A 12445-nucleotide genomic window follows, 5' to 3' on the forward strand; every position below is an offset into this window, starting at 1 on the left:
AATAAAAGCCAAACTATTTTACTATTTTTGTAACTGTTGTTTCCATCGGGAAAGTGGCATGTGGAGCATACTCCAGAGGGTGAATATCACTTCCTTGATGTCACAAGTTGGCATTCCATTTATCATGGTATAGCCAGTAGGCCTCTGCTGAAAATCTTAGCAATCTTTTGAGGGCATATAAAGGTATCCTAGTCCCAAGTTGTCTAGGGCCTGTGCTGATCTTTAAATATTGGTGTAATCAGTGCTTTTTTTCTAAAAAAAAAATATATATTTAGGAGAACTCTCATTTTGGCTGCTCCCCCTCCCCCTCAGCTCCCTTCCTCTCCCCCAACACCTTCCCAACCCCTAGACGAGGGGACTTGAGGAGGTGACACTGAGAGTACAGAAAGGCCCACAGCAGAGTCGGCTTGAGAGAGAAGGGGAGAGTGCTAGCTGGCTGGCTGTAGCCCGGCATGAGGAGGAGGAGGAAGAAGAAGAGGAGGAGACAGTTGCCCCCACCATTGCCACCCCAGACTCCCCTCCCCAGGCACCGGTAAGGAGAATGATAGAGCTCCAGTCCGCGCTGCTACTGCAAAGATAGCTGGCATGTTGGTCCGTCCATCGGTCAGTCAGTCGGGGCAACACAGAATGTTTAGGGGTACACGTACCCCTGCTCCCCCCCCCCCGAAAAAGCACTGGGTGTAATATATGTATAACTAAGGACTCCACTAACCAACCTAGCATACCCTCCAAAATTCCTCAGATGAAAATAGAGGCATTTCTCACTCTCCCCCAACTGACCCTCCTTGACACCCCATTTTTTTGGCCCTTCCCCGCCACCGCAGAGTATTTCTTACCAGAAGAAAAATGAGTGCCAGCACCAATGGGATGCAGTACACATGCCCTCCACTGCCCTGAGAAAATCCCTTCATTCTAATTTTATTTTATTTTATTCTTTGGTAAATTCACAAAAAGAAAAATATACACTAAAATATAAGTTTTCGAAAGGGGCGAGGTTAGATGTAGATGGGGAGATGAACCCTTTTTATAAAATGAACAAATAAAGACTCCTTGTGCTCTGCTCCAAGCCCTGCCCTCTGACTGCCCCTCAGAGCAGGCACTTCACACAAGGCTGGGCCGACACGGTGGCAGCCCCTCTTCTTCTTCTTCTCTGCTCTCCAGCAGCTGCTACGAGCTGCCCATGGTAGGAAGCTGGCTGTAGAGACCGTAGAGAGACATTGGGATGCTCCCTCTCAGCCGCAGACACTGCCACTCAGTACAACCACTTGCTCATCCACCTCCCCAGGTTTGGTGGTGGCAGCACTGGTGGGGGAATGAGGGACATCCCAGGATCAAATCTGAAGCAGGAATAGCTTTTGCAATTCGGGGACTGTCCCTGGAAAATTGGGACATTTGGAAGGTATGCCCTGCCCACTTGATTATTAATAAACACATACTCTAAATGGCACATTCAGTCCAAATACCAGACTTTGGACTAAGGCTTTGGCACCGCTCTGAAGACAGTTATCAAAATCTACCTGGCTCCAGTGGTCTAGTACTTTGACAGAAGAAAAATCAGGAAAGATTCCAACATACATGTCTGCTCGACTCTGGAAAAACAAGTTAAAATGTCCTGCCTTAAGTTGTATGAAAACAGCAAACACATTCCACAGTCTCTCTTATTGTGCTCTCTTCCAATGATGCTTTTGTGTAGCAACCTCCACCTGGGTTTTTTTCATTCCTAATTGTCTTCCATGACTGGTTAGGGGCAACACTGTATCATGAGCCAGCACAATTTGTTGTTGTTGTTGTTTAGTCGTTTAGTCGTGTCCGACTCTTCATGACCCAGTGCTTAATATGATACCCATATGCTTTCCGTTCTGATCTTATACTCTACAAATAACATCTTGCATAGTTTATTTTATGTTGCAGAGCACCATCCTATAAATATTCAATAGCAACTTTAAACATACAGAGAAATCTCATCTAAATGGAGGGCGCTCTGCAACTTGGGATACACTATAGAGAAGGCTCACCCAATGGGCCACACTCATCAGCAAAACTTCAAGCTGACCTCCCCCCTGCAGACTTCAGGGCCCAGGTTCTTTATTAGAATTCAATATGCAAAATATAACATGAAAACAATTGTTTAGTGTGTGCTGGGCTGCTATAGTGCTGCTCAGTGGCGTAGCGTGGGGGGTGCCAGGGGTGCCAGCCGCACCGGGCGCAACATCTGGGGGGGCGCGAGTCCAGAGGGAAGGGACAAGTTCCTTCCTCCACCGGGCTCCCCGCCGCCACCGCCAGCCTTGCGCCCTAGCACGCCCCCCCCCGCCGCCGCTGCGGCTGCGCTCCACTCACTGCTCGCAGGAGGAGCAGCCGCTGCAGCAGCGCCGACGCCGCCACCAACGCCTGGCCAGGCATGGGCAGCCTCCGCACCCCGACGCCGCTGGCATCCCCTCGGCCCAGCCACAGGCGGCGGCTGCTTCTGCCGACTGGGAGGGAGGAGAGCTCCGAGGGGCCTCGCCGCGCCCTGCGCTCCCCAAAACCCTCCGAGAGGAAGCCGGCGGGCGGGTGAGGGTCTCCCGGCAGAAGGGGGCGCCGCTGGCTCCGGCTCTCAGCTGCGGGGGGGGGCGAGGACGGAGCACGGCTGGAAGCCCCTGGACCCGGCCGGGAGGAGGAGAGGCGCTCGCCAAGCCGGGATCTGGAGGTCCACCCAAGGAGAGGAGGGGGCGGGGAGGCGCCCGAGGGGAGGGGGCTTCGGCTGCCTCGGCCCGCGGGGGCTCCGCAAATAATAAATTTAATAAATTCCTGCTGAGCCTTTGGGGGGGTCCTTGGCTCCTTCGCTCGCCCCCATCCCCAGTGGCGTAGCGTGGGGGGTGCAGGGGGGCTGGGCGCAACATCTGGGGGGCGCGCTCGTACTCGAGTGCTAAAATCCACGGGTTAGGGGGCGCAAATTACTTGCCTTGCCCCAGGTGCTGACAACCCACGCTACGCCACTGGTGCTGCTGCTGCTCCATAATGTATTCATGTGTAGAAGTTCACTTCTCTTTTTCTTTTGTTATATCTTTTGTCAAAAGATATAAAGAGAAAGCACCTACCACATTATAGTTTTTCTCGTTAAATCCCACCGCAAGGGAAAGGAACCGGAGGCACCATTTGTCTATAACTGGGTAGCTGCATATCTTGGCAGTGAGGGTTTTCAATTCCTTGCTAAGAAGACAGTATTCTTTATTGCCCCATATAAGCTGAAATACAAAAATGCACAAATAATTCTGAATCTGCTTAGAAGCATGTCTAAGTACCTTTAGCTCTTTATCACAGTCATAACACAAAAATGGATGAGTGTTTGGAGATCCCTTCTTTTATCCAGCTCACTTACAAATTGGAGAAAGGGGAATCACCCAACACTCAAAACTGTTCAGAGTCCACTGTAATTAAATCATATAAGAAATACTTACTCTTCTGAGTCCATCAGGAATTACCAAAAGTTTATACAAAAGTCCTTTGCTGTTTACCGATGTGTAGCCAGGAGCAAATGACAGGTAGAGACTGATTTTCGGAGCAAGCTGAGGAATGATGGAAAAGGTAATAAAACCTGCAAAAAACAACAACCCCAAAGTATCCCATAAATGGAAGCCGTAAGTATTTGGGACAGTGCATTGGGGTGGGAAACAATATTTGCATTGTTCTTCTGCCCCTATGAATCCTTAACAGTGCACTCCTTTCCTGGCTACTCAGAAGTCCTACAGAATGCAGTGGGGCTTACACTAGGAATTAACCAATTGGTCAATTTCAGATTCTCTCTCTTCCTAATTTTTCCAGTCCAAAATTCAGTTTTCCATACTTCCACACCAGTTTGTGATTTTGTTCCACAAATAGATGCTTTTAAACAGCAGAGCAACCCTAACTGGCTTTCACGTTAAGCAATTATCTCTTTCTAGTGTGTAAGTGGCTCTTTATGCTGTCCCTGAGTTGCAAACCATTTGCAATAAAGCATACATGCAGGATTCAACAACAGAAGGGTTCATCTTAGTTTCAGTGGATGAGTCTTCCTAGAGACCCAGTACTGTATATTCAACTTCTAGTCCCAACGCAATTAACAAAGGCTACAAGGATGAAATACATTTCAATAACTTGATCATAACTTACCTAGTGTCCCACCTTCGGAATGGCCAATATAATATAATTTTTTTTGCCTAGTTTTCTTTAGGATGAAGTCTATAGTTGCTGGAATATCGTATATTGCCATTTCATGAAAACTGAAATACAGACATACAAAATACAGTTGTTGTATTGCCCAACTACGCTTAGATACAGAAACAGAAGATCCTGGAAGAACCTCTTTCTCGCTTAGACAAACAACTGCCACAGTGTAAAACAAGAATGGGGAAACCTGTAGACCTTCCATGTTACTCTTCCCCTTCCCTTTTAAGGTAAACATCTAACAGCATACTACTAACCATGTCAATTCAAAGTAAGTTCAGTGGGGCTTAATCTTAAGTAACTGGGGTTATATGTGTAATAATATACAGATATCGTATGCATATACATGCCAGATTTCCTAAAGTAATCAGTGCATAAACACATACAACAATACATGCAACTTAGGTATTAATATTTATAAAATTATGCATAGAAAAACAGTACCACTCATAGGGCTTGGCTGTTTTATTTGTATTGTGTATACAATTATATTGCATGTAATTCTGTAACATGGGAGTAGTGTAGAAATTGCTAAGGGGTTAACAGTACAGAGTTATGCAGAGTCATATATATTGCTACAAGACCTCAAGCATCTTCTGCCATGCTTCAAAGCCCTGTCCAAGAGTGAAGTGCTTTCCCTACAAGATAAGATTGCTATAGATGTTTGTCAGGGACAGCATTCAGGAAAAGCGTACTTCTTGTCTAAGCTCCAAAATGCCCTTTTAACATACCTGAAATTCCAAAATTCTTCTTGGTCAGTTGACAAGGTCTTGTGTCTTCTAGACCAGCTGCTCCCTCTAGTATTTATTATCCAAACATCATAGCCAGCATCTGCTAGGAAGAATCCCAGGCTATTGTTGGGAAGATTGGCAATCCAGCACCTACCTTCAGCAAGCAAGCCATGTACTAGTAAAACAACGGGCTTAGGCCCTGGAAAAGAAAGCAAAGAAATAAAATCTGGGGGTGAGCTCTCTGCCTTATACTGGAGAATCAAACCTGCCCACTGTGATGCTTTGTAGTGATGACTCCAGCAGGATACACCTGAACTTCCAGAGTTATTGAACAAATGTCACTTTTTCTAGGCTAGACATGGTTACTTGTTCCTGTAATTCTTTTGCACCACCTAACATTTCACAGTTAAAGCCATGGTTTTCCCAGTAGTGATGTATGGAAGTGAGAGCTGGACCATCAAGAAGGCTGATCGCCGAAGAATTGATGCTTTTGAATTATGGTGCTGGAGGAGACTCTTGAGAGTCCCTTGGACTGCAAGAAGATCGAACGTATCCATTCTTAAGGAAATCAGCCCTGAGTGCTCACTGGAAGGACAGATCGTGAAGTTGAGGCTCCAATACTTTGGCCACCTCATGAGAAGAGAAGACTTCCTGGAAATGACCCTGATGTTGGGAATGATGGAGGGCACAAGGAGAAGGGGACGACAGAGGACAAGATGGTTGGACAGTGTTCTTGAAGCTACAAACATGAGCCTGACCAAACTGCGGGAGGCGGTGGAAGACAGGAGTACCTGGCGTGTTCTGGTCCATGGGGTCACGAAGAGTCGGACACGACTAAACAACAACAACATTTCACAGATAAAAAGAGGGATGTTGTCATATACCAAGGACCACTATTCCCCCCTCACGATCCTACAACCTCTGCCCCACCTATCACATTAGACACTGCTGCTGATGTCTTTCAGAGATTACTCAGCTATAGCCTGGCTTCAGAATCAGGATATGTTAGTAAACATTTGTTTTGATCTTAAGCATGTCTAAATGAATGAATGTTTATAGCCCGATCCCAAGCGCATCCACTCAGAAAGTGAATATCGTGTAATATTTAAACAGGAAGCATCTCATTTCTCTTTCATTCCAGGATAAGTACATGTGGCTATAATCAATCTTAAGATGGGATAGCCAACCTGCTGCTCTCCAGATGTTTTGGCTTCCATCTCCATTGGGCCCCAGTCAGCATAGCCAATGGTCAGAGATGATGGAAGTTGTAATCCACAGCAGAGTGTGATTTTGACTACCCCCATTTTATTCAGCATGACAAAGGAGTGAGCATTGTTGCTCCAGAAGGCCATACAATAAAATAAATGAAACAGTTTTTAACAAGGTAAGGTTTGAGAAGACAGGAATTCTCCCTAGTGAACAGGGACAGTTTAGCTTATTTATTAATTAATTATAGCTTTTGCTGGGACCTTCCCACCCCCAAAATGAAACTCAAACAACTTACAAAAAAGAAAGTTAAGGTATTATATGAATCCAAATACACAGCTGTTACATTCCAAAATTACCTGTCTTGCCAGAACTGTTCATTCCGCAAGGAATTCTGTTTGCTTGTAAGTAATAGCCATCCTCTGTCAGAATTTCATGCTCTTCACTGGGGTATCCCCAGTATTGAATGACTTCATTCTGCAGATTGGGAGGAAAAGAAATCATGACCCCATCCCACACCCCAAGGCATATATGCATAGCCAAGATGAATAACTTTATGAGCCAGCCCCTAAGCCACAGGCACCATTCACATGTGGGTGGGTGGACTGCAACTTGCATAATTCTTGCCCAGGGACCAGGCTGGCTGAGGTTGTTGAGTCCAGCATCTGCAGAACCAACAGGTTTCCCACCCCTGCTTTTAGCTTTCTTAAAACAAGAACATAAAAGTGAACAAATCTAAAAACAAAAAAGCACTTTCTAATTTGATTCAAGAAGTTAATTTTGAGAACTGTGTTATCTTCACTGAACTAGAAAATTCAAGTCTCACCTTAATCACAGGTCACTAGGTAGCTCTCAGCATCAGGTTTTTGCATCAGCAGTTAGCAGGTAGTAATACTAACACACTTCACAGGGTTGCAGTAAGGGTTGTTTCTTGAAATAATTGAAATAGCACATTTGAAAGGCTTTGAAGATTCAAAAGCACTGAAGGGTTACCAGAGGGAAAGAACATGTTCTCTGCTGCCACAGAGGGCAGAATTAGACCTACAGGCTTCAGGTGTGGTTACTGTTGTTTTCAATTTAGTACCCATCAGGTCTCAAAATGGCTTACAGTATTCAAGAACAGAAGCAATTACCAAGAAGGGGAGTGTCACCTCCCTTGCTGGTGATCTTTAAGCAGGGGATGTGCTATAGCTCTGAATTTGTTGCATCAAGCAGGGGGTTTGGATGAGATTGGATTATCTCAATGGTCCCTTCCAACTCTATGGTGCTATGGTTCTATCTAATTTAGCATTGCCATATTTCAAGAAGTACAAATCCAGGGAAAAGACAAAATCCCAGACATTTCCTATTAAATTTTAAAAAATCCCAGATGCCAGTTTCCCAGGCGCCCTAATGTAATTGCTAAATATTGCCAACAGTCTCAACAGTGCTATTTTTCTAGAGAAAGAAGTGCTGAACCTCACCATGAGTGGCAATGGTGCCCAGCTGAGGTGCAGGAACTGAATTCCGGTGAGTTCTTGCTGGAAAAAAGCTCTGATCCTCAACATTTCAAGATTATAGACTTGTTTCCTTCCATATGGGTGTACTTCAGGAGTTCAGCAGAGCAGGGGTTAGCTTTGGCAAAGTTCAGAGAGGTGCTCATGGGAACACTTTCATGTATTCAATGAATACAGGAGCAGATTCTGAGAAATACGCTAGTGACCTTCCTCCACCATCGTCCTGGTAGGCCCACATTCAGCTCTTGTGAGAAAGGAGTCCCTATGGGTGGCACTGTGGGTTAAACCACAGAGCCTAGGACTTGCCGATCAGAAGGTCGGCGGTTCCCGTTGATCAGTCCCTGCTCCTGCCAACCTAGCAGTTTAAAAGCACGTCAAAGTGCAAGTAGATAAATAGGTACTGCTCTGGCAGGAAGGTAAACGGTGTTTCTGTGCGTTTCTCTGGTTCACCAGAAGCAGCTTAGTCATGCTGGCCACATGACCCGGAAGCTGTACGCCGACTCCCTCGGCCAATAAAGCGAGATGAGCGCTGCAACCCCAGAGTCGGCCAAGACTGGACCTAATGGTCAGGGGTCCCTTTACCCTTTACCTTTAACAGCAGCACAAGAGGGCAAGTGTAGAAAGAGTAAGCACCAAAAAGCTCAAAGCTAAAGCCCAGTTCACACATTAGAGCTGTCAAAGAGGCTGGCTTTAATTCCATCTAACAAAGGTATAGGCAAGGGGGTACCCTCCAATTTTATTTATTTTTGAACTACAACCCCCATCTTCTCTTATCATTAGCCATGCCAGCTAGAACTGATGGGAATTGGGATCCATTTTGGCTGTCTTTGTCCTAACAGTATCAATCAACATTTGGCCAATATTTCTGTGCGCAGTGGCCCAGAATTTCTGGTTTTCTCCATGCTGGTGCAAAACAGTCAAAGAAGAATCATTCTGTGCTACTTTAAGGCAAATTGTTTAATTTGTGTGGTAAACCAGCACAGAGAAATACATAAGATGTGTGCCAAGTTTTTCATAATGGACTCATGTTTGCCTTCAGGTAATAATCTCCTGTAAACACAGGCAGGCTCAAAGTTAACATTTATATTAAGCTAGGCTCTCTGAACTTTCAGCAGGGCATAAATTAGCCCGACTCAGTCATTCACCGAACCAGAAAAGATGGTTTGTGTCAAACACTTGCAAATGAATAATCCGTTTCTTTGGGATAACCCACACAGGATCTGATATTCTGCAAGAAATGCATTTGAATAAGCAACTTACGACAGTCATAAATTCTTGAGGATTCAAATGTCTCCCACTTATAACTTCTTCTGCAGCGGAAGCCTCTTGAATTAAGCAGGCCGCTACCAAAATGAGCCACATTGTAGGCCTGGGTAAAGCAATACCAGTAGTTTCAAAGAAATACAATATCAATGTATTGCAATATTCTTAAAGGTTTTTACATTTGCATTTGACATACAGAGACCTTATGAGACAGCAGATGTACAGTGGCAATTGGTATTTGGCAATATTTGATAGATGCCAGAGTAGAATGGCCGCACTCTACATCAAACGGAGGATGCCCTTTGCATGCCTGAGCGCAGCACCCCCGATCCTACATGTCTCCCCGCAGAGCACTCCTGGACCACCTCCCCAAGTCATGAACCTTGAGGTTCCAGCAAACCTCAGTTTAAATAACCAATCGTGACTGGGGAGGAGGAGCCAGGGGAGCAGACCAAGTAAGGGTAGGGTTTCTCTTTAAGCATATAAGGAGGTGGAGCCTACCTAGGAGCTCTCAGTCAGCTCCAGAGTTTCACCTGCCCCACCCTCACTTTGTTTAGGCCTTTTATTGCAGGTTAACCTCTTCTTTACAGGTATGCAGACACTGCTACGGTCTTGCAATGGTTTCTGTTAAAGGAATTTTCACCGCATTGGCAGGTTTCACCTTCCCCATAGCAAAACGTCACAACTTTGGTGGTTTCAGGCCTTGAGCAGAATCCTTTAGTCTTTCTTCCCTCAATGGGGGGGGGGTGAAGTGGTGACACCCCCCCTGTGGGTTCAAAACCAGGGTTCCCCATTAAATGGGCTGTGTTGAGGGGAGTCACTGGCAATACGCTGAAAGGTTGTCAGTGCACTCCCCTGTGTTGCAGTGAAATGGGGGGCGGGTTCTCTGCTTAAACATACGTCATTCAGAGCTAGCCCAATCCCCAGGTAGATTGGTTAACCCTGATGCGCCCCAGATGTGCCTGGGAGGGATAAATGCCCAATGCCTAAGGCAAGGTCTTCCCACATCTAAAAGTTTAATAAAGTTGTAGCCAGTTTTAATCCCATAACATGTGTCATGTGTCATTATTCCCCCTGGGTGTCACCTGGGGTCGGGGGGTCTCTGCCTGGGCACGCAATGTAATAAAGTGAATATTTTTCCCCCAGCTTGTCAAAATTCAAATTTTGGTATCAACACTTGGTGTGAGACAAAATTCACATTCCGAAATTTGGAAACGTTAGTTACAGCTCTAGAATTAACCAACTACTGCCAAAATTATCTGTGTGCCACTGATTTGCCATCACTTCACCAATTAATAAGAGGACTGCACATTCCTGAGAACGACAGTGAGGAGAAAACATAGTACCCAAAATCATGATGCAAACTGCATCTCACTTCAATGGGATGTGAGAAAAATCTTGCCTAGTACATGACACCAAAAAAACAACACTTTATTTTATTTCTATTTTTTTAGTAGAATTCCCTAGGCCAGTGACCAATCTCCTGCCACTTCTCATGTCCAATAGGATTTTCTTTGTTGGTGCCAATTGCCAAAAGGGAGGTGGAGGGTAATTTCCACCAAGATTTTGACTGGGAAGGTTTCAAACCCCCTCCCAAGATGCTGTGGTGTCAAATGACAACCCACTTCCTGCTTTCAAAACCTTTAAAACCATGTTACAATTGTTTCTCATGTAATTAACGCCATGTCTAGCTAGGTCCACTGTTGTTCCACACCATAATCTGAAATCTCTTAATGTTGCTTGGCAACTAATAGAAACATTAGAATAAAGGCAAATATGGGGTGAATGATAGATATTGAATTTCATCCAGAACACAAATATGTACCCCACAATTTATAAAATAAGATAATGGGCCTGAGCAAAAGTTCACTGTACAAATTCTTGCAGGACTAAATCCAATTATCATGTTTGCACTTCACAATTGGACATTCATTCAAGTACAGTGGTGCCTCGCAAAACGAAATTAATTTGTTCCACAAGTTTTTTCGTCTAGCGAATTTTTCGTCTTGCGAAGCACGGTGTCGGAAAAGTTTTGGAAAAGCTTCAAAAATCACCAAAAACCTCAAAAAAGGCTACCACACCGCGTTCTATGAGTTGCTCCTCGAAGTCAAGTCGCAACTGTATTAACGGTGTTAAGAAAAAGGAAACAAACTTGCAAAAAACCAAGATGTTATCGTCTTGCGAAGCGAGCCCATAGGGAAATTCGCCTTGCGAAGCAGCTCAAAAACCACAAAACCCTTTCATCTAGCGAGTTTTTCATCTTGTGAGGCATTCGTCTTGCGGGGCACCACTGTACTCCAATTGTGGGACTTCATCTGTTCCCCCAAAAAATATTTCTAGAAGATCCTATCATTTTACAGTGTAACATACAACAACACAGGCATAAGGAATTATTTTAATGATTGCATTGTATTGCTTTTCAGTGATTTTATGTGGCTGTACATTGCCCTTATATTTTGTGAGAGGCTGGTATAGCAATGCTCTTTAAAGATTACTTAATTTTATTTATAAAAATACAAAATTGCATGAGAATTTCCCCATATTCTTTTCTGGAAGCCCAAACGATGTATTTCCAGCTGCTTTCTTTAAATCAGTCTTTTAAAAAGTACATGCAGTTTTTTGTACTCCAAAGTAAGCCCTACTGGGTTCAGTGGGACTTACAGGTGAGTACAGGTTAGCAAGCAAAAAGATTCAATGCTACATACACTTACCTAGAAGCAAGCTCCACTGAACTCAAGGGAGCTTACTTCTATGTAGAGACATGCATAGGATTCCACTGTAAATCTCACAGTGTGAAGTGCTTTAATTCTGCAAATTTCATTGGGGCTTAAACATGTATGACATTATATTAAGCATTATTCGTTCATTGAGATTCAACATCTACAGGATTGAGCCTTATGATAATTAGCAATCAGTTATATTTTCATTAAGAGTACAATTTGAAAAATGGCAAGATAAAGAATATATCACCATACTCAAATTAAGAAGATCAGTGTTTTGTTTTGTTTTGTTTTTTAAAAATAGCCCTTTGCTTACCTGCCGTTGGTACTCAGATGGAGCTGGGACCTTGAATAAATGTTGCAAAAGATCTAGAATGTAACAAACTGCAAGGAAGCAAGAAGTCATTGTAGCAGTGCAGCATTTAATTATACAACAGGTGTGGTGGCATTAAAAATGATGAAATGGAAGCAGCGCTTATTCATTAGACCAGATTTGCTTGGAACATAATAGCTGACTAAAGAGGCACAGCAAATCTATTTGAATTTCTGGGAGCTATGCTGTGACTTAAGGACTTAGAGGCAAATTAGTCTTGTCAGCAACTACCGTATTTTTTGCTCTATAAGACTCACTTTTTTTCTCCTAAAAAGTAAGGGGAAATGTGTGTGCGTCTTATGGAGCGAATGCAGGCTGTGCAGCTATCACAGAAGCCAGAACAGCTGCTTTCACTGCACAATCCCTCTTGCTGTTCTGGCTTCTGAAATTCAGAATATTTTTTTTCTTCTTGTTTTCCTCCTCCAAAAACTATGTACGTGTTGTGGTCTGGTGTGTCTTATAGAGCGAAAAATA

The 12445-nt window shown here is 44.2% G+C and overlaps 1 protein-coding gene across 1 annotated transcript in view; it reads left to right on the forward strand.

Annotated features, from left to right (window-relative positions):
• LOC308586151 (uncharacterized protein) overlaps nucleotides 1–1317 on the forward strand; it is a gene marked incomplete at its 3' end in the record, with an annotated part of 29419 nt that extends 28102 nt beyond the window's left edge. The window contains exons 3-4 of the mRNA XM_081192428.1: nucleotides 350–532; nucleotides 1162–1317. Of these exons, the coding sequence (XP_081048554.1) occupies nucleotides 350–532; nucleotides 1162–1317 (339 nt within the window). The remainder of the gene's footprint in view (nucleotides 1–349; nucleotides 533–1161) is intronic.
• Between the last annotated feature and the right edge of the window lie 11128 nt (nucleotides 1318–12445).

Source organism: Podarcis bocagei, assembly GCF_964188305.1.
Source record: "Podarcis bocagei genome assembly, chromosome: 4".
Classification (NCBI taxonomy): domain Eukaryota; kingdom Metazoa; phylum Chordata; class Lepidosauria; order Squamata; family Lacertidae; genus Podarcis; species Podarcis bocagei.